The sequence below is a fragment of the Carcharodon carcharias genome, chromosome 3 (genome assembly GCF_017639515.1).
Source record: "Carcharodon carcharias isolate sCarCar2 chromosome 3, sCarCar2.pri, whole genome shotgun sequence".
NCBI classification, from domain to species: domain Eukaryota; kingdom Metazoa; phylum Chordata; class Chondrichthyes; order Lamniformes; family Lamnidae; genus Carcharodon; species Carcharodon carcharias.
This window is the reverse complement of record NC_054469.1, coordinates 18219594-18242258: the sequence shown is the minus strand read 5'-3', so window position 1 is coordinate 18242258 and position 22665 is coordinate 18219594. Positions and strand designations below refer to the sequence as shown.

Below are 22665 nucleotides of genomic sequence, written 5' to 3'. Positions count from 1 at the left end.
CTGATAAACCTCCTCTGCACCCTCTCCAATGCTTCCAAATCCTTCTGGTGATGTGGCGACCAGAATTGCACACAATATTCCAAGTGTGGCCTAACCAAAGTTCTATACAGCTGCAGCATGACTTCCCAGCTTTTATACTCAATACTCCTGCCAATGAAGACAAGCATGCCATATACCTTCCTGACTACCTTATCCACCTGTGTTGCCACTTTGTGACCTGTGGACCTGTACACCCAGATCCCTCTGCCTGTCAATGCACTTAAGGGTTCTGCCGTTTACTGTATAATTCCTGCCTGAATTAGACCTTCCAAAATGCATTACCTCGCATTTGTCCAGATTAAACTCCATCTGCTATTTCTCCACCCAAGTCTCCAACCGATCTATATCCCGTTGTATCCTTTGACAATCCTCTTCACTATCTGCAACTCCTCCAACCTTAGTGTTGTCTGCAAACTTACTAATTATCCCAGTTACATTTTCCTCCAAATCATTTATGTATACTACAAACAGCAAAGGTCCCAGCACTGATCCCTGCAGAACACCACTAGTCACAGCTCTCCATTCAGAAAAGCACCCTTCCACTGCTACCCTCTGTCTTCTATGACCAAGCCAATTCTGTATCCATCTTGCCAGCTCACCTCTGATCCCGTGCGACTTTACCTTCTGTACCAGTCTGCCATGAGGGACCTTGTCAAAGGCCTTACTGAAATCCAGGTATATAACATCCACTGCCCTTCCATCGTCGATCATCTTTGTCACTTCCCAGAAAAACTCGATCAAGCTAGTGAGACAGTGATTTAAAAAGAAATAAATACACTGACACTGGGGAAGATGAGGTGGAGGGGGAAAGAGGTGGGGCAGTGGGGGTGAATATGTCTCACTGGAGTCCCTGGACTGTGGACAACCAAAATGGAGAAAGCTCATTCCGGGAGGTACTGAACATACCGAGAGGCTAGGTTGGTAAGAGGCAGAGGGAAGTCGAGACATCGGAGGGAGTGCTCAAACCTCCAGACAGCCCAGCTACCCAACCCTTCAAGCACCACCTGCTCTGCATGTGGCAGAACCGGCAGGTTGAACATTTGGACTTACCAGCCAACTCTGAACCGATCAACCGGAATTATAGCAAGTCATTCTCGATCCTGAGCAACTGCCTAGGTAGAAGAAGAATATGACTCATGTTTTTGGACAGATTGTTCCAGCCAGGGATGCTGCAGTTGTTCAGGCTGACTGATTGACATGTCCCTCTGCTGAGGGTGGGATCATCTTCCCCAGCACACTCCCCTGCTACCCAGATTGCATTCCTGAGCTTTATGCTGATGCTCCTATATATAAGTCCAACAGGAATGTGCAGACAGCAGGACAGCTGGGGCAGCAATCATTTCGAGTACGCGTCGACTGGGAACTGCTACAGATCAGTCTCGCCTCTCCCAGAGATTCACCATCGGTCATGGCGATCCCTATCGACCCAGCAGAGGAGCCTCGAATTTACCAGCAGACTCTGCTGCAGGAGGGGCTCCAGGACCTGCTGGAGAACAACAAGTTTGTGGACTGCACCCTCAAGGTCAAAGACAAGGAGTTTCCATGCCACCGGCTGGTGCTGGCGGCCTGCAGCCCCTACTTCCGGACCATGTTCCTCTCGGATCTCGAGGAGAGCAAGAAGCGAGAAATCGCCCTGGAGGACGTGGAACCTGAAATGGTTGAGGTCCTCCTTCGTTACATCTACACCTCGGAGGTCCAGCTGAGCGACAACAACGTGCAGGACATCTTCACAGCGGCCAACATGTTCCAGATCCCCTCCATCTTCACCGTCTGCATCTCCTATCTGCAGAAGCGTCTGGGCCTGAGTAACTGCCTGGCCATTTTCAGGCTGGGTTTGATGCTGGACTGCCCTCGGCTGGCTGTGGGGGCCAGGGACTTTGTCTGCGATCACTTCAACCTGATCAGCAAGGACCAGGACTTTCTCCAGTTGACCCCCAACGAGATCCTTGCCATCGTGGCCAGCGACTCACTCAACGTGGAAAAGGAAGAGGCTGTCTTTGAGGCGGTAATGAATTGGGCGGCCCACGAGGAGAGCCATCTCAAGGCCTTGCCGGAGCTGTTCGACTGCATTCGCTTCCGCCTGATGCCTGCGGAGTACGTGAAGGAGCGCGTCGAGGAGGACCCGATGGTCAAGTCGAACCCAGAGCTCCTGAAGAAGCTTCAGTTAGTGAAAGATGCCCAGGAGGGCAAACTGCCCCCGGGAAAGACCAAGAAAGAGAAGCCGGCCGCTGCGGGAACCGAAAACACAGAAGCCACAGTCAGCGCCGAGGCCAAGGAGGAAGAGGAAGAGCTGGTCCCCGGCATCTTGAATGAAAACCTACGGTTTGGTATGTTTGTGAAAGACCTGATCTTCATGATTAATGATGAGGCCACCGTGGCCTATGACCCCACCAACAATGAATGTTACTTTGCCTCCATCTCCAGTAAGATTCCCAAAAACCACATCAGCATAGTGACCAAGCAGAACCAGATCTTTGTAGCCGGGGGCCTCTACTACAACGAAGGTGATAAGGAAAACCCACTGCATTCCTACTTCTTACAGGTGAGTGAACCTTGAGTTCTGCTTTGAGCTGACTTTGTTTCCTCTTGTGCCCCTGAATAATTATATCGGTGACATTTAGCGTGCAGGAAAGGGGGAGAGAGGGTCTTTGAAAAATGATATTTAGAATTGAACCCAAATATATATGTATTGAAGGGGAAGTTACATGAGGGGCAGCAAGGAATAGGAGAATATGCCAATAGGGTTGGGTGGAATAGAGGTGAAAGGAGGCTTTTGTGAAGTATAAACACTGGATGGACCAGTTGGGCTGAATGGCTTATTTCTGTGCTGTGAATTCCTCTAATTCTAAAGCCGACACATCAAAGGGGAGGCAGCTGAGATAACATAGTGAGCAACTGCAACATTGTTTAGTGGGTAAATGCTTCGTATGGTAGGGAAGATCTCAGGTTTAGTTCCCGGCCTGTGCTGAGGGGGCTGCTCCAACTGGCCCCTGTGCTTTTGAGCCAGGGAGAGGGAAAATAAGACAGGGGTCTCCCCACTCGGTATCCCCGCCACCACTCCCAATTTCTACTCAAATCTTAAACTTGCACTGCAAGTTGAGATGAAATTCAATCCCCTAACACTGCATCATACCTCCCATTTACCCAATGCATTCTAAATACAAATTGTCACAATGCAGGTTGCTGCCTGGTGCTTTAACTCTTACTCGTCAGAGCTTCCAGAGATAAGCCTGCACATCCCTCCGATAGGAATCTCTCCTTGTGATCAAAATTGGGATATTCAGGGGGAAAATAATGAAGCCTATTGTTGGGGTAAATGTTGGATGTATTTCATCAACTGCTGCGGATCTCTTAGAAACACTCTTGGTAGGCTAAAAGCTAAATCATATTTATATTTAAAAATATAATTACACAGAGAAGAAAAGCAATTGAATGAATGATCTGTAAAACAGAAAACAGGAAATAGTTAAGTGACAGAAGTAATATCAGCCTAAGACATAAGGAGGCCGAATGAGACAACTGAAAGATAAACAGAATATCTGGAGGAGGAGGAGGGGGTAGGGGAGGGGGAAGGTGGGTATTAGGGACAAGGGTGTTAGAAGGGAGACAAGGAAAGAGGTGGAGGGAGTAAGGAGGTTAGTTTTAGCTCAAGGTTAATTTCAACTCAGTGTCCAATCTTACATCTAAAAGTGAGGCCAATGTTGTTTACCTGCTAAAGAGGAGTTTCTAGAGTTGTTGATGGATTGATGCTTTCCATCTCAACCACTCTCTGTGTTAGCAAAGTCCACATTCTCTGCACTCTCTGGGAAAAGAAGCTGCCCCTGAATTCCTTACCTTCTGCGGGCTGAAATGTTTGGCTGCAAAAAAAAAACAGCATGTGTTTCAGAAGTAACTCATTGGACGTGAGGTATTTTGAATGCGTGGTATTGGGCTATGTCACTGCAAGTTTGGTCTTTCTTTCTAATATTATACTTTGACCCGTGAACAGTTTGATCACCTGGACTCTGACTGGCTGGGGATGCCACCCTTGCCGTCACCACGCTGTCTCTTCGGTCTGGGCGAAGCTGACAATGCCATCTATGTTATTGGAGGGAAGGAGGTGAATGAAGGGGAGAAGACACTGGACACTGTGATGTGCTATGATCGACAGTAGGTTTCTATGAACAGGCATAAATCAAGGTAATGGAATCTCCATCAGATGGAACATCCTGAGCATTTGGCCAGTGTGACCAGTGCTCCATTGTGATTAAAATAACAGGTGTAGTTCCTGCGAAGGCTCAACTCAATGAAATCAATGCTTAGTGAGTCACACCAATCTTTCTATCGTACATGTGTCAGACGTGGCTCAGCGGATAGCACTCTCATTCCTAACCCAGCAGATTCGGACTCCAAGGGCCTCCCCAGAGACTTGGAAGCATAATCCAGACTGATGCTCAAGTGCAGTACTGAGGGAGTGCTGCATTTGAATGTTGCTGAAAAGAGAGACATGTTGATGAAGCTTTTTGTCTTGCACTTATCAGGACAAATGCAAGAATACCAAATTTCCAACGTTCACAACAATTTATACTATGAGAGAAAAGGGTGTCTGATTGGTTGGCAAGTCAACTCTGACTGGTGAGGTGCTGCTATGGAGAATCAGCCAATATTTATCCTTCGACCAAGATCTATACTAAAAAAAACACATAGGTTATCTGTCCATTTAACTCATTGCTGTCTGTGGGGGCAAACTGCCTTTCCTATAATACAGTAATGACCACTGCGGGTGTACCTACGCCACATGGACTGCAGCGGTTCAAGAAGGCAGCTCACCACCACCTTCTCAAGGGCAACTAGGATGGGCAATAAATGCTGGCCCAGCCAGCGAAGCCCACATCCCGTGAATGAACAAAAAAAAAAACAGGCGACTGAAATGTTTGGGATATCCTAAGGTTGTGAAAGAAACTATAAAAATGTACCTATTTATACCTCTAATCCTGCAGGGCTTTTGTTGAGTCGCAAGGGAGCTCTGCCTGTTATTTTAATCTGATTGCTGGCAAAACTTTAACAAAGCTCAAAGTCTTCCATTTGAGAGTGAATCTGCTACCTATTAACTTTACAAAGTTTTTCAAGGTTAAAAAACTTAGATAAAGTTTCCTTTTAACTTCCTGAGGAAGCATTAAATATAATAGTAAAAGCATAAGCAATCTCCTTCGTCATATGGTGATGAACTCGGAATTCATTATAAAATGAAAAAGTAGACAGCCACCAAACACATAGATTGTAAAATACTCCCAGGACTGTTTAACAAGCCCTTGGTGACACACTGTAAATACTGCCACACTCCCAGAGACTCCCTGTAAATACTGCCACACTCCCAGAGACTCCCTGTAAATACTGCCACACTCCCAGAGACTCCCTGTAAATACTGCCACACTCCCAGAGACTCCCTGAAAATACTGCCACACTCCCAGAGACTCCCTGAAAATACTGCCACACTCCCAGAGACTCCCTGAAAATACTGCCACACTCCCAGAGACTCCCTGAAAATACTGCCACACTCCTAGAGACTCCCTGAAAATACTGCCACACTCCCAGAGACTCCGTATAAATACTGACACTCCCAGGGACTCCATGTAAATACTGCCACACTCCCAGAGACTCCCTGTAAATACTGCCACACTCCCAGAGACTCTCTGTAAATACTGCCACAGAATTACAGAATGTAATGTTATGAATGTTATGACGTGCCAAGTGCTCATCCAGATACTTTTTAAAGGATGTGAGGCAACCCACTTCCACCACCCTCCCAGGCAGCGCATTCCAGACCGTCACCACCTTCTGGGAAAAAAGTTTTTCCTCACATCCCCCCTAAACCTTCTGCCCCTCACCTTGAACTTATGTCCCCCAGTGACTGATCCTTCAACTAAGGGGAACAGCTGCTCCCGATCCACCCTGTCCATGCCCCTCATAATCTTTTATACCTTGATCAGGTTGCCCCTCAGTCTTCTCTGCTCCAACGAAAACAACCCAAGTCTATCCAAAGAGATAAAAACAAAAAACCGCGGATGCTGGAAATCCAAAACAAAAACAGAATTACCTGGAAAAACTCAGCAGGTCTGGCAGCATTGGCGGGGAAGAAAAAGTGCTGCCAGACCTGCTGAGTTTTTCTAGATAATTCTGTTTTTGTCCAAGTCTATCCAACCTCTCTTCATAACTTAAATGTTTCATCCCAGGCAACATCCTGGTGAATCTCCTCTGCACCCCCTCCAGTGCAATCACATCCTTCCTACAATGTACTCCAGCTGTGGCCTCACCAAGGTTCTATACAACTCCAACATGACCTCCCTACTTTTGTAATCCATGCCTCAATTGATAAAGGCAAGTGTCCCATATGCCTTTTTCACCACCCCACTAACATGCCCCTCCACCTTCAGAGATCTATGGACACACACGCCAAGGTCCCTTTGTTCCTCAGAACTTCCTAGTGCCATGTCGTTCATTGAATACTCCCTTGTCAAATTATCCCTTCCAAAGTGTATCACCTCACGCTTTTCAGGGTTAAATTCCATCTGCCACTTTTCTGCCCATTTGAACTTCCTGTCTACATCTTCCTGTAGCCCAAGACACTCAACCTCACTGTTAACCACCCGGCTAATCTTTGTGTCATCTGCAAACTTACTAATCCTACCCCCCACATAGCCATCTATGTTGTTTATATAAATGATGAATAATAGGGGACCCAGCACAGATCCCTGTGGTACGCCTCTGGACACTGGCTTCCAGTCACTAAAGCATCCTTCTGTCATAACCCTCTACCTCCTACAACTAAGCCAATTTTGAATCCACCTTATCAAATTACCTGTATTCCATGTGCATTTGCCTTCTTTATAAGTCTCCCATGTGAGGCCTTGTCAAAGGCTTTGCTGAAATCCATATAAACTGCATCAACTACACTACCCTCATCTACACACCTGGTCACCTCCTCAAAAAATTCAATCAAATTTGTTAGGTATGACCTCCTCTGACAAAGCCATGCTGACTATCACTGATCAAACCTTGCCTCTCCAAGTGGAGATAGATTCTCTCCTTCAGAACTTTCTCCAATAGTTTCCCTACCACTGACGTGAGACTCACTGACCTGCAGATCCCTGGCTTCCACACTCCCAGGGACTCCCGGTAAATACTGGCACACTCCCAGGGACTCCTGGTAAATACTGCCACACTCCCAGGGACTCCCGGTAAATACTGCCACACTCCCAGGGACTCCCGGTAAATACTGCCACACTCCCAGGGACTCTCGGTAAATACTGCCACACTCCCAGGGACTCTCGGTAAATACTGCCACACTCCCAGGGACTCTCGGTAAATACTGCCACACTCCCAGGGACTCTCGGTAAATACTGCCACACTCCCAGGGACTCTCTGTAAATACTGCCACACCCAGAGACTCCCTGTAAATACTGTCACATTCCGGAGACCACCTTTAAATACTGCATCAATCCCGGAGACCCTCTATAAATACTGACATACCAAGGGATCCCTGCAAATACTGACACCTTCTTGGAGATCCCCGATAATATTGACGCACTCCTGGGACCCCCCAGTCAATACTGACTCACTTCCAGTGATCCCCTGAAAATAAATATTTCCAGGAAACCCTTGGAAATACAGACATGAGAACATAAGAAACAGAGGCTATTTGGTCCCACAAGCCTGTTCCGCCATTCAATAAGATCCTAACTATTCTGATTGGGCCTTAACTCCACTTTCCTACCTGCCCCCCATTACCCTTGACTCCCTTTTGGATTAAAAATCTGTCTCACTCAGCCTTGCTGAGTTCAACGACCCAGCCTCTACTGCTCTCTGGGGTAGAGATTTCCAAAGCCTAACGACTCTCTAAGAGAAGAAATTCCTCCTCAACTCCGTCTTAAATGGGAAAGCCCTTATTTTGAAACTGTGCCCCCTAGTTCTAGATTCCCCCCATGAGGGGAACATCATCTCAGCATCTTCCTGTCAAACCCCCTCAGAATCTTATGTTTCAACAAGGTCACCTCTCATTCTTCTAAACTAGGGGCTCAACCTTCTCGATGTTCCCTCATCCTGGGAATCAACCTAGTGAACTTTCTCTTAAGTATATCCCTCCTTAAATAAGGAGACCAAAATGGTACACAGTACTCTAGGCGTGAGCTCATCATTGCCCTGTACAGATGCAGCGAGACTTCCCTACTTTTATACTCCATTTCCCTTGCATCAAAGGCCAATATTCCATTTGCCTTCCTTATTAGTCGCTGTGCCGGCATGCTAACACCTTGTGATTAAATGTACAAAGACAGCCTTTGTATCACAGCTTTCTGCTGTCTCTCTCCATTTAAATAATGCTCTGCTTTTTTATTCTTCCTGCCAAAGTGGACAACCTCACATTTTCCCACTTTATACTCCATCTGTCAAATATTTGTCCACTCACTTCACCTATCTATATCCATTTGCAGACTCTCTGTGCCCTCCTCATAACTTGCTTTCCCAAAAGTCTTTTGTATCATCAGCAAAATTGGCTGCAAGACATCCTGTTCCTTCATGTAGGTTGTTAATATAGAACGTTGAGGCCCGATCCCTATTGCACTCCACTGGTTACAGTTTGCCAATCTGAAAATGCCCTATTTATCCCAGCTCTGTTTCCTGTAGGTCAGAGCCAACCCTCTATCCATTACCCCCAACACTCTTATCTTGTGTAGTAGCCTTTTAAATGACACCTTATTGAATGGATTCTGGAAATCCAAATACACCACATCTACTGGTTTCCCTTTATCCACCCTACTTGTTACATCCTCAGACCCTGGGAGACCCCCTATAAATAGTTTTCCCAGAAGAGCTTGCTCATGGAAATTTTCTTATGCATCTTTTTCAAAACAATCTCTTTCCATTTCCAGCACGTTTAAATGGGGAGAATCGGATCCACTTCCATATGAAGTGTACGGCCATTCTGTGTTGTCTCACAATGCACGGGTGTACGTAATAGGAGGCAAAGGAAAAGATAAGTAAGTATGCCTCTTTGTTAAATATTACTTTCAGGTAACACAAAGCAATTCTGAGGATGATCTGGGATCTGGTTAAATCCAATTTCGCCCTTAGCTAATTTATCTGACGAGCCCCTGAATTGCAGCAGCTCTTCTCACATGGTGGACTTTACAGGGCCCTCGACTTCCATCTTTAGATGGAGATCACTGTGTTGAAATCCGACCTCATCGCACCTCCCCTGATTTTAAGTCCATTCATTCCACCCAAGACTTCAAAACTACACACTTCCCGGCTGCCTCAGTTCTTTGCTACCTACGGTTTCTCCAATGCTTTTAAGATTCTTGTTGGGGCCACCTCACCGCTATTTCTGAAGCTCTCTCGTAAAAAGGGAAATGTTTTGTTTTTACTGAATTCTGTTGTTTATGAGCTGTCGTGGTCTATTCAAGTTTACAGTTATGTACAAGAGGCTGTTAAGGAGTTTTGTCATTGGAACTCCATATTGGAGGTTGGAGGATCAGAATCCTTCCACTGTAGGAACAGTTGGGTTGAGGGAGAAAAGCAGCTCAGGGCTTCTTGGGCATTTGTTGTGGAGAGTATTTTTTATTCATTCATGGCTGACGACATCACTGTCTAGGCCCAGCATTTATTACCCATCCCTAATTGCCCTTTTTGAGAGGGCATTAAAGAGCCAATATGTCTGGAGTCACATGTAGGCCAGTCCAGGTAAGGACAGGACAGCAGATTTCCTTCCCTAAAGGATATTAGTGAACCAGATGGGTTTTTACAACAATTGACATTAATTGGTCATCATCAGACTTTTTAAATTCCAGATTTTTATTGAATTCAAATTCTACTATTTACTTTGGCAGGATTTGAACCTGGGTCCCCAGAGAATTACCCAGGGTCTCTGGATTACTAGCCCAGTGACAATACCACTATGCCTTCACGTCATCTTGCTCAGACTACAAGTCCCCCAACAGCTGACCGCAGCTAGCTCAATACTGACCAAAAAGATTCAAGATCTTTTTTATTCTTTCATGGGATATGGGCATCGCTGACAAGGCCAGCATTTGTTGCCCCATCCCTAATTGCCCTTGAACTGAGTGTCTTTGCCAGGGCTATTTCAGAGGGCAGTTCATAGTCAACCACATTGCTGTGGGTCTGGTGTCGCTTGTAGGCCAGACCAGGTAAGAACGGTAGATTCCCTTCCCTAAAGGACATTCATTACACAGATTGGTTAGATGTGGACAGCTCTCTTGTTAAAGCCAACCAATTCTTTTCATAGGATATACAGCACAATAAAAGACCATTCTGCCCAACCAGTCCCTCCTGGTGTTTGTGCTCCACTCAAGCTTCCTCCCATCTTTCCTCATCTAGATCTACCATCATAACCCTCTATTGCCTTCTCCCTCATATGCTTGTCTTGATTCCCCTTAAATATATCAATAGTATTTGCTTCAACCACTCCCTGAGGTAGTGAGACCATAAGATGTAGGAGCACAACTAGGCCATTCGGCCCATCGAGTCTGCTCTGCCATTCAATGAGATCATGACTGATCTGATGATCCTCTCAACTCTTCTTTCCTGTCTTTTCCCTATAATCCTTGATTCCCTTACTGATTAAAAATCTGTCTATCTCAGCCCTGAATATACTAAACAACCCAGCCTCTACAGCTCTCTGCGGTAAAGAATTCTACAGATTCACTACCCTCAGAGAAGAAATTCCTCCTCATCTGTGTCATAAATGGGCAAAGCCCTTACTCTGAAATTATGCCCTCTGGTCCTAGACTCTCCCACAAGGGGAAACAACCTCTCAGCATCTACCCTGTCAAGCCCCCTAAGAATCTTATATGTTTCAACAAGGTCACCTCTCATTCTTTTAAACTCCAATGAGTACAGGCCCAACCGACAACCTCTCCTCATAAGAAAATCCCTCCATATCCGGGATCAACCTAGTGAACCTTCTCTGGGAGATTACTACCAGTGCATGCACTATCTCTGCAGCCATTTCCTTTAATATCCTAGGCTACAACTTTTCATTGAAATGTGCCAGGAGTTTTCCAATCCTCTGGGACTTTTCCACAATCTAAGGATTCTTGGAAGATTACTACCAGTGCATCCACTATCTCTGTAGGTACTTCCTTAATATCCTAGGATGCAATCCAGCAGGTCCAGGGAACTTATCGGCCTTTAGCCCCATTAGTTTTCCTAGCACTTTTTGTCCAGTGATAGTTATCTTTCACCCCCCACCCTTTACCCCTTGATTACTTAGTATTTTTGGAATACTATTAATGTCTTCTACTGTGAAGATTGATGCAAAGTATTTATTCCACTCCTCTGCCATTTCCTGGTTCTCATATTATTTCCCCAGCCTTCTTCTCTAAAGTCCCAGGGGATTGGAACACTGCCAATGTAACACCCTTATTCAAAAAGGGTGTTTCCGACCCAAGTTTCTCACTCTCAAACTGAATGCTAAATTCTACCATGTTATGGTCACTGTTTCCTAGGGGAGCTTTTATTCTGAGATCACTTATTGAGCCTGCCTCATTACACGTTACCAGATCCAAAGTAGCCTGATCCCTGGTTGGATCCACAATATATTGTTCGAGGAAACTCCCAAATACACTGAATTCTTGTTTGTGGCTACCTCTGCCAATTTGATTTTCCCAATCTACATGAGGATTAAAGTCACCCATGATTAATGTACTGCCTTTTTCACACGCCCTCATTATCTCCTGATTTATTCTCTGTCCTACAGTATAGCTACTGTTTGGGGGCCTATAGATTATTCCCACCAGTGTCTTCTTCCCCTTATTTCTTACCTTCACCCATATGGATTCTACATCTTCCAATCCAAGCTCATTTCTTGCTATCGTACTTAATCCATCTCGTACTAACAAAGCTACCCCACCATCCTTTCCTTCCTGCCTATCCTTACGAAAAGTCACATACCCCTGAATATTTAGTTCCCAGCTTTGATCGCCTTATAACCATGTCTCCATAAAGGCTATAAGATCATACCAGTAACCTCAATTTGTGCCATTAATTCATTTATTTTGTTCCGAATATTACATGCATTTAAGTAAAGGGCCATTAATTTTGCCTTTTTACCTGCTTTGACCCTATTTGCTGCATTTTAAAATGTTTGTACATTCTGTCCCTTCTGTCACTCTGGGTATCATTACCTAAATAGCTGCCTGCAATGCTGCCATATCCTTTTTGCTTTGTTAGCCTACATAACCCTTCTCCAGAGCCTCAGCATCTTCCCTCCCCAAGCTCTATTTAGTTTAAAGCCCTCTCTACAGCCCTAGTTATTCATAGTTATTCAATTCACCAGGACATTGGTCCCAGTACAGTTCAAGTGAAGCTTAACCCAATGGAACAGCTCCCTTCTACCCCAGTATTGGTGCCAGTGCCCCATGGACTGAAACCCATTCCTCCCACGCCAATCTTTGAGCCATGTATTTAACTCCTTCACTTTATTTACTCCATGCCAGTTTGCCCGTGGGTCAGGTAGTAATTCCGAGATTATTACCTTGGAAGGTCTGCTTTTTAATTTAGCTCCTAACTGTTCAAATTCTTTCAGCAGAACCTCCTTTCTAGTCTTATCAATGTCGTTCGCACCAACATGGATGACAACAACTGGATCCCTCCCCTCCCACTCCAAGTTCCTCTCCAGCCCTGAGCAGATGTCCTTAACCCTGGCATTGGGCAGGCAACACAGCTTCCGGGACTCTCACTTACGGCTGCAGAGAACAGTGTCTATCCCCCTAACCGTACTGTCCCCTACCACTACTATATTTCCATTTCCTCCCCGCAATTGGATGGCTCCCTGTACCACGATGCCGTGGTCAGTTCATTCATACTCCCTGCAGTTCCTGCTCTCGTCCACACAACTTTTTTTTAAATTCACTCATGGGATGTGGGCTTCGCTGGCTGGGCCAGCGTTTATTGCCCGTCCCTAGCTGCCCTTGAGAAGGTGGTAGTGAGCTGCCTTCTTGAAGCGCTGCAGTCCACATGGTGCAGGTATGCCCACAGTGCTGTTAGGGAGGGAGTTTCGGGATTTTGACCCAGCGATAGTGAAGGAACGGCGATATATTTCCAAGTCAGGATGGTGTGTGACTTGGAGGGGAACTTCCAGGTGGTGGTGTTCCCATCTATGTGCTGCCCTTGTCCTTCTAGGTGGTAGTGGTGTGGGTTCGGAAGGTGCTGTCTAAGGAGCCTTGGTGAATTCCTGCAGTGCATCTTGTAGATGGTACAGACTGCTGCTACTGTGCGTCGGTGGTGGAGGGAGTGAATGTGGTGCCAATTAAGCAGACTGCTTTGTCCTGGATGATGTCCAACTTCTTTAGTGTTGTGGGAACTGCACTGATCCAGGCAAGTGGGGAGTATTCCATCACACTCCTGACTTGTGCCTTGTAGATGGTGGACAGGCTTTGGGGATTCAGGAGGCGAGTTACTCGTCGCACGATTCCTAGCCTCTGACCTGCTCTTGTAGCCACAGTATTTATATGGCTAGTCCAGTTCAGTTTCTGGCCAATGGTAACCCCCAGGATGTTGATCGTGGGGGATTCAGTGATGGTAATGCCATTGAACGTCAAGGGGCGATGGTTGGATTCTCTCTTGTTGGAGATGGTCATTGCCTGACACTTGTGTGGCATGAATGTTACTTGCCACTTGTCAACCCAAGCCTGGATATTGTCCAGGTCTAGTTGCATTTGGACGTGAACTGCTTCAGTATCTGAGGAATTGTGAATGGTGCTGAACATTGTGCAATCATTAGCGACCATCCCCACTTCTGACCTTATGATGGAAGGAAGGTCATTGATGAAGCAGCTGAAGATGGTTGGGCCTAGGACACTATCCTGAGGAACACCTGCAGTGATGTCCTGGAGCTGAGATGATTGACCTCCAATAACCACAACAATCTTCCTGTGTGCTAGGTAGGACTCCAACCAGCAGAGAGTTTTCCCCCGATTCCCATTGACTCCAGTTTCCTGATGCCACACTCGGTCAAATGATGCCTTAATGTCAAGGCAGTCATTCTTACCTCACTTTGGGAGTGCAGCTCTTTTGTCCATGTTTGAACCAAGGCTGTAATGAGGGGTCAGGAGCTGAGTGACCCTGGTGGAACCCAAACTGGGCATCAGTGACCAGGTTATTGCTAAGCAAGTGCCGCTTGATAGCACTGTTGATGACCCCTTCCAGTACTTTACTGATGATGGAGAGTAGACTGATGGGGCGGTGATTGGCTGGGTTGGATTTGTCCTGCTTTCTGTGTACAGGATATACCTGGGCAATTTTCCTCATAGCTGGGTAGATGCTAGTGTTGTAGATGTACTGGAACAGCTTGGCGAGGGGCGTGGCAGGTTCTGAAGCACAAGTCTTCAGTACTAGTGCCAGAATGTTGTCAGGGCCCATAGCCTTTGCAGTGTCCAGTGCCTTCAGCAATTTCTTGATATCATGTGCCATGAATGGAATTAGCTGAAAACTGGCATCTGTGATGCTGGGGACCTCCAGAGGAGGCCGACATGGATTATCTTGCAAGAACCTAGTAACTGTTGGACAATTGCAGGGGCTGAGGCTTTTCAAGTGCTACCCCCCTGGTCCCCATACCTACCTCACCTGCAGTCACACCCTCCTGTCCCTGATCACAGACCAAATTCGAATGATCTAACCTGAGGGTGGTGACCGCCTCCTGGAGCAAAGTGTCCAGGTAACTTTCCCCCTCCCTGATGTGGCGCAAAGTCTGCAGCTCGGACTCCAGCTCCTCAACTTGGATCTGAAGTTCCTCGAGCTGCAAACACTTACTACAGATGTGTTCACTCTGGATCACCTTGGTGCCCAGCAGATCCCACATGCTGCAGCAGCAACACATCACCCTGCTATCACTATTGTGTTTAATTGAATAATCAATTACTCTAGTAACTCTTTCGAGTACAAACACATTTCCATCTGTTCCTATTCAGATGAAGTTACATTGTTTCATAGTTTGCCATTGTGAGATTTGAACTCTTGATCTTGGGGTTACAAGCCCAGTACCATAACCACTTGGCTATTTAGGCCAAATGTATCCCTGCTCTTTTACACTTCATTGTAATTAATTTTGTTTTTACACCAGAATCAATCTTGTACTTAACCAGCTATTTTTAAGAGAGAAAAACAAAGACTAGTGACCCAACGCAACTATAGACCTTACTTTTACTTTAAAGACTAGAAATACTCACCAATCAGCTGCTTTCCCTGCACTCACGTCACATTGTGTGTTTCATGACGTCACTCTGCTGCTGGTCTCACTGCAGGTAGGGCTCTCGATCCACGCCTTTTATCCTCTCCTGCTCAACTCTCACTCAAAGTATACTATTTTGAGCCTTAGGAATAGAATAAACCTTCATCACTTACCAGATACTCACCGTTTAACCAGCCTCTTCTCCTGTAGCAGAGCAAGAATCAATTCCTGAAGGCTGTAAAAGTTTAGGCAAAAGCAACCAACACCTCTTTCCCTTCCTCTGCTTAATTTCCTGATGTGCTCAACTCCAGCACTCTGTTATAAGTCACATTCCCTGAAGCACTCAATTCCGTCACTCTACTGTACCTTGCAGTTCCTGAAGCACTCAACTCCGGCACTCTATTGTACATCGCACTTCCTGAAGTGCTCAACTCCGGCACTCTATTGTACTTCACACTAAATTAGCTACTTATATATGCTCCTAACACAAAGGGCCTATCTGAATAACTTAATGAGGATCCAGTTTCAGCTGCTTCTTAATTAAGCTGCTCTTTCACTGGAACCCTTGAAAAAACCCTGCTTAAAGCTGGCAACTACAGAACTTAAACTGTAGATTTCGGTTTAATGCCAGCTACAAACTACAAACTAAATTAAGTTTGTACAAAATAAAAATTTAGACTTTCTTACCCAACAGCGGCACACACTCACTGAGTTCCACATTCTCAGCACTCTCTCGGTAAAGAAGTTCCTTTAGGATCCTCTATTGGATTTCTTGGTGATTTTTGGCCAAGAATAATCTACTTGTTTCAAACTGGGACAAGTGCAGCAAGCAATTCCAAATCCTACATCACATGGCCAACTCTGGTACAATAAAGACCCCAGAATTGAAAGAAGTCATGACTTTTCAAAGATAGAAATATTGGAAAGGTATGGAACGCAAGATTGGACAACGTGGCACAAGGGTTAAAAGCATATTGATAAAGGCCTCAGGTCATTCCAAAACGTTATACAACCAATGGAGTACTTTTGAAGTGTAATCGCTGTATGAAATGTTGCAGCCAATTTGCACACAGCAAGCTCCCACAAACAGCAGTGGTAATCATTTAGGCGTTGGTTGAAGGTTAAATATTGGTCAGGATACAGCGGAGAATGCCCCTAATCTTCTTTGAAATAAAGTGATAGGATGTTTTACAAATGCCACCATGGTAACTAAAATTTAAATAAAATCTAGTATTGGTAACGGGGACGATGAAATTACTGGATATTTACTTTAAAAAAAAACCATCTGGTTCACTGAATCTGCCTTCCCAAGGGCAATTAGGGATAGGCAATAAATGCTGGCTTAGCCAGCGAAGTGCACATTCTGCCAATGAATGATAAAAAAAATCCTTCCCTTACTGGCCTATATGTGACTCCAGACTCTCAGCAATGTGGATGACTCTTAACTGCTCTCTGATTTGATCGAGAAAGCCACACATTTCTATGCTCACCACTACCTTATCAAGGGTAATTAAGGCTGGGCAATAAATGCTGGCCTTACCAGTGATGCTCATGTTTTGTGATTGGATTTTTAAAAAGGAACACCAATCTATATTCGAGTCTCTGGGTTAGGATTTGAACCCATAACCTTCCAATTCAGAGGGGATAGGCTACCAGCTGAGCCACTCTGACACCAGGGTATACAAGCTGCTTCTCTGCTGATGTACAGGCTGCTCCATCTCGTGTGTAAACCAGAGGTTTCACTAGCTCTCTACCTATTGATTTCAGGAAGTGTTTTAACAAAATGTGCGTGTATAACCCCGAGAGGTTCGAATGGAAGGAGCTGGCTCCTATGAAGACTGCCCGCTCTTTGTTTGGAGCAACAGTCCACAGAGACAAAATCTGGGTGGCGACAGGGGTCACAGACAGCGGGCTGACCGGAAGCATCGAGGTGTACGATATAACTACGAACAAGTAAGAGGCGTTTTGTGTCCCGTATGTTAGCACCTACACCATGGATTAGCAGACATTCATGCCAATGGGAAGTTTCAAGCCGAACCCAATCCATTCTCCTCCTGGTGCAGCTCGATGTTCACCAGGAGTGGGAACTAGAGTTGCCAAACTTCCAGCAATTCCAAAATGATATCACTATTGCCAGCAACCCAGGAGGAATGTCACCAGGGCATTAAAAAAAATTAAATTTTCTTTGAATCATTTTATTTATTTTTATTCTTTCATGGAACGTCACTGGCTAGGCCAGCATTTGTTGCCCATCCCTAATTACCCTTGAGAAGGTGGTGGTGTGCCGCCTTCTTGAGCAGCTGCGGTCCATCTGGTGTTAGCAAGCCCATAGTGCTGTTAGGGAGGGAGTTCCAGGATTTTGACCTAGAGATAGCGAAGGAACAGCGATATATTTCCAAGTCAGGACAGTGCATGACTTGGACGGGAATTTGCAGGTGGTGGTATTCCAATGCACCTGGTGTCCTTGTTATTCTAGGTAGCAGGATCCCGGGTGTGGAAGGTGCTGTTGAAGGAACCATGGTAAGTTGCTGCAGTGCATCTTGTATATGGTACACACTGCTGCCACTATGTGTTGTAGTGGTGGGAGTGGATGTTGAAGATGATGGAGTGCTACAGGCAGACTGCTTTGTCCTGGATGGTGTTTAACTTCTTGCATGGTGTTGGAGCTGCATTCATCCAGGCAAGTGGGGAGTATTCCATCACAACCCTGACTTGTGCCTTGTAGATGATGGACAGGCTTTGGGGAGTCAGGAGGTGACTTACTCGCCACAGAATTCCCAGCCTCTGACCTGCTTTTGTAGCCACTGTGTTTACATGGCTGGTCCAGTTCAGTTTCTGGTCAATGGTAATCCCCATGATGCTGATGGAAGATGTGACGATTAGCTATAAAAATATTGGAGATGTGTAGAAAAGGCTGCTTGACTGGGCAAGCGGTTGGAGATGGGAGTTGATATGATGAAAGATCCAGGAATATCTCCAACCAATGTTGGTAACCCTGGCGGGACCCAAGTTGTTGTTCCCTCCTCCAGAGCCCCATGGATGATGAAGAGTGTTGTATAGCTTCACTCAGCTGCCACACGCAGGTTAACTCAGCCTGCATGAGGGCTATAATAAGTCACCTTCCTGGTTTGTATATGACCTGTACCATACAGGGGAAAATACAATGAATCATCAAGGCAGCATTCCACAGAGATCACACAGGCCATGAACTCCTGAAGTCAAAGTGGTATAGGGCAATGATGTGTTGCTGCACCATATTCGCTTTGAGATTCTCAGCAAGATAGAAACAACAAGATAGGTCATTTTTCATGACCTCCCAAAGCACTCCTGCTCTTCTATGAAGTGACGCGGTGAAATATTTTACTTCCATCTGAGGGTGCAGACAGGGTCCCAGTTTAAGGTCTCATCAGAAAGATAGCGCCGTTGACAGTGCAGCTGTCCCTCAGTTGAGTCTGAAGCCACCGACCGACAGCAATAAGCTTTCGGTGATGCGTTCCCCAGCTCCAGCCGAAAACAGTCATCCTTACAGCAGCCTGGCTAAGATAAGGGACTGCAGTGAGGGTGAGAGGAAGAGGTCTGTGACCCTCTGCTCAATCCACCTGCTCCGCTGGACCATCCAGACGCAAGAAGTCTTTAGCTTGTCGTTGGCACTATAGTTGATTTGAAAAGAGTAAAGGTAGCATTTTCTGGGTATTGTCTGACTGGTCCTTTCTCTGTGCTGTAGGTGGGAAGAAATGGCGGAGTTCCCTCAGGAGCGTAGCTCATTGAGCCTGGTCACCCTGTCCAATTGCCTGTACGCGATTGGTGGATTTGCTATGATACAAGCTGAATCTGGGGATTTTGTCCCAACTGAAATCAATGATATTTGGAAGTAAGTTTAAAACATCGTGTCGCGTAACTTAGTAAACATTTCCTCTCAAAGACTTCCTGAACCAGCCTAGAGTCACAGGTTCAGAATACTCCTCCTTGAGCCTCTTAGTGTAGCTCTGTCATTAACGTGTTCGTGATTTTAAGCTTTGCAAAGCTGACTATTTTGATGAGCGCTGAGTGTGAGGCTGACTCTCCAACAGACTGAGGAGTGCCAGAGAAAAAAACAGCTCCCATCCCTTCTAGACTTTACTTGCAAGTCTGTCAGTTTCACTTTACAAAATAGACAGTGATGAGGGAGATCAATCATAATATTGCCTGCAATTTACAGCACATGTAGCAGGTCCATGCCAATGTTTATGGCCTCACTTGAGTCTCCTCCCTCCACATTTTACGTGACCCCATCATCATAACCATCTATTCCTTTCTCCTTCACATAATTATCTTGCTTTCCTTTAAATCTATCGATTCTATTCACCTCAACTCTCTGGCAGCAATTTCCACATTCTAACCACTCTCTGAGTGAAGAAGTTTCCCTTGAATTTGTTATTAAATTTACAAATGACTGTCATAGTCATGACCTACATTCAGCTCAATTATCCAGAGCAACTTGCATTCCTTCGTCACTCCATCATATTATCTGTCTCCTGAATGAGTGTATGGTTTTCACCTTCGCTATCTCACCTAAAGCCTCTGCCTATTATTAACCTCTTTCTCCATGTAGAAATTCTTTCCATCAGCTCCAAACATTCCTTTTGTTAGCCGTATCCTGTGCCCCTGTTCTGGCATCATGGAATACCATGAAGTACAGCTCTAGATTAATATTTAATCAACGTTTCTATAGATCTTCTTCCAGTGTCCTGTTTCTTTATTTTTGCCTGGTGACTTAATCCATTCAAGTATTCTTCCCCAGAATTTACAAGGTTAAGGGATGATTTAATTGAAGTTTTCAAGATATTAAAGGGGAACAGCTGGGTAGGTAAAGAGAAACTATTTCCACTAGTTGAGGAATCTTGAACTAGGGGACATAGTATAAAAATTAGAGCCAGACCTTTCAGGAGTGAAATCAGGAAACACTTCTACATACAAAAAGGGTGAAAGAACTTGGAACTCTTCCGCAAAATGTATGCTGTCATGAGATGTGGGCATCACTAGCAAGCCCAGCATCTGTTGTCCATCTTTAATTGCCTTTGAACTGAGTGGCTTGCTCAGCCGTTTCAGAGGGCAGTTTAGGGTCAACCACTTTGCTGTGGGTCCAGAGTCACACGTAGGCCAGACCAGGTAAGGATTACAGATTTCCTTCCCTACAGGACATTAGTGAACCAGATGGGTTTTTACAACAAGCAATGATAGTTTCCTGGTGACCATTACTTAATCTAGCTTTTAATTCCAGATTTTATTAATTGAATTTGAATTCCTGCAGCTGCCATAGTGGGATTTGAACCTATGTCCTCATGGAGCCTTACTGGATTACTAACCCTGTAACATTGCCACTGCGCCACCATCTCCCCCAATCTGAGAATGGTAGGTTTTTGTTAGTCAAAGGTAATAAGGGATATGGGGCAAAGCTAGGTATATGGTGTTAGGTCGCAGGTCACCCATGACCTTATTGAATAGTGGAATAGGCTAGAGAGGGTATGTAGCCCCCTCCTGCTCCTTCGTTCATGCTAACGATCACAGTTTTTCTCTGTTGTATCTCTCGTGCAAGATTACTTCCCTTATGCTCTGGTGATCAAAACTAAACACTAGTACTCAAGGACGGGTCTGACCAGGGCGCTGTACAATGTCCTCTCGCTACTTCGTATCAGGAATGTTTTAGATGGAAAGGGAAAAACATTGCTTTGGGGAAAGAGCAAAGGAGGGGGGAAGGGACTAATTGGGTAGCTACTTCTAAAGAGTTAGCTAAGGCATGATAAATCAAATCTTCATGCCTTCTCCGCATGATACACATTTTTTTGGTTTTCAGGTATGACGACGACAAGGAGGAGTGGATTGGCATTCTCCGAGAGATCCCCTATGCTGCCACAGCAACCTTCCTCCCAGTACGACTAAATACTTTAAGAATGAACAAGTTATAAGCCAATACTACTGTAATAGGAACTGGTTTAAAACAGGTTGTTTGTATCTGAATATTGGATGATGGGAATAATGTACTCTTTTTCTAAAAAAAAATTAGCCAAGACTTTTTAGAACCAATTGTTTTCAGAAAAGCAATGCAGATAAAGATATTATATTATTAAATAAACTATTCTCCAAAAACATTTGTTGCTATAATTTTTGAGTGATATGTGTACGCGAAGTTTCACAGTGATGCGGATTGTAGAATTATTTTGCAAAAAGAAAAAACTTTCAGACAGTAGATTTTTAAAAAAAAAAATGATTTCTTGGGATGTGGGTGTCGCTGGCAAAGCCAGCATTTGTTGCCCATCCCTCATCGCCTTCGAAATGAGGGGCTTGCTCGACCTTTTCAGAGGGTGGTTTAGAGTCGACCAAGTTTCTGTGGATCATGTGGGCCTGACCCAGGTAAGGATGGCAGATTTCCTTCCCTCAAGGACATTGGTGAACCAGTTGGGTTTTTAATGACAGTCTAATGATAGTTTTGTGGTCAATTTATATTCCAGATTTCTTAATTGAATTTAATAAATTTTGAAATTCCACCAGCTGCCACGTAATTTGAACCCGTGTCCCCAGAGTATTAGCCTGGACCTCTAGATTACTAAAGCACTGTTCCCCACCTAAGATTAAGTTATACTGGTAAAAATATTAGTTAATATAGAGAATGCTACATGGTGCAGGATAGCCTCAATATAGCGAAGGCCCTTTAAATGTCATCACAAGAAAGCAGACAAATTGAATAATGTAAGATTGAATATTTAACAAAAGCAACTTGCATTTATATAGCCTCTTAAGTAGTAAAACATCCCAACATGCATTACAAGAGCATTATCAAACAAAAGTTGATGAGCCACAAGGAGGTAATAAGACAGGTTGACATAAGGTTGGTCAGTGAGGTAGGTTTTTTGGAGAATTTTAAGTAGGGGAGAGAGGGAGGGAGGCAGAGACAATTTAGGAACGGAATTCCAGAGCTTAGGGCCCAGACAGCTGACGGCCGCCAGTGGTGGAGATTGAAATAAGGAATGCTCAAGAGGCCAGACTTGGAGGAACGCAGAGATCCCAGAAGGTTGTTGGAGATTACAGAGACAGGCAGTGGCAGGATTCGACAAGGAGAATGGGAATTTCTGAAAGGTGCTGGAGTGTTTTTAAAAATTGTTGGGATGTCACTGACAAGGCAGTATTTATTTCCCAGTCCAAGGTGTGTGAGGGCACAAAGAGTTTCACCATTTGGTGTGTGATTGGAATCAGATGGAGGCTGAAATGGCAGCTCCCCTTGCACAAAGGACCATTAAGTGAACCACTTTTAATGACAATCTAGTGGCTTTCATGGTCATTTTCTGACTACAAGGTGCGGTTAGTTCAATTTCACAACTTGCCACGGTGGAGGTTGAGTTCACAGTCCTTGGGCAGCTAGTCCAGTA

The 22665-nt window shown here is 45.1% G+C and overlaps 1 protein-coding gene across 1 annotated transcript; it reads left to right on the top strand.

Moving 5' to 3' along the window:
• Positions 1–895: 895 nt before the first annotated feature.
• klhl40b (kelch-like family member 40b) lies at positions 896–21348 on the top strand. The gene is made up of 6 exons (XM_041184424.1): positions 896–2581; positions 4028–4188; positions 8946–9053; positions 17030–17215; positions 18987–19133; positions 21096–21348. The coding sequence occupies exons 1-6, from the start codon at positions 1448–1450 to the stop codon at positions 21205–21207; spliced, it is 1848 nt and encodes a 615-aa protein (XP_041040358.1). The 5' UTR covers positions 896–1447; the 3' UTR covers positions 21208–21348.
• The last annotated feature ends 1317 nt before the right edge of the window (positions 21349–22665 follow it).

Coding starts and splice junctions, on each gene's coding strand:
- klhl40b (XM_041184424.1), top strand. CDS start 1,448: ATGGCGATCCCTATCGACCCAGCAGAGGAGCCTCGAATTTACCAGCAG. Junction 17,216..18,986: donor TACGATATAACTACGAACAA/GTAAGAGGCGTT, acceptor TCTGTGCTGTAG/GTGGGAAGAAATGGCGGAGT. Junction 19,134..21,095: donor GAAATCAATGATATTTGGAA/GTAAGTTTAAAA, acceptor TTTGGTTTTCAG/GTATGACGACGACAAGGAGG.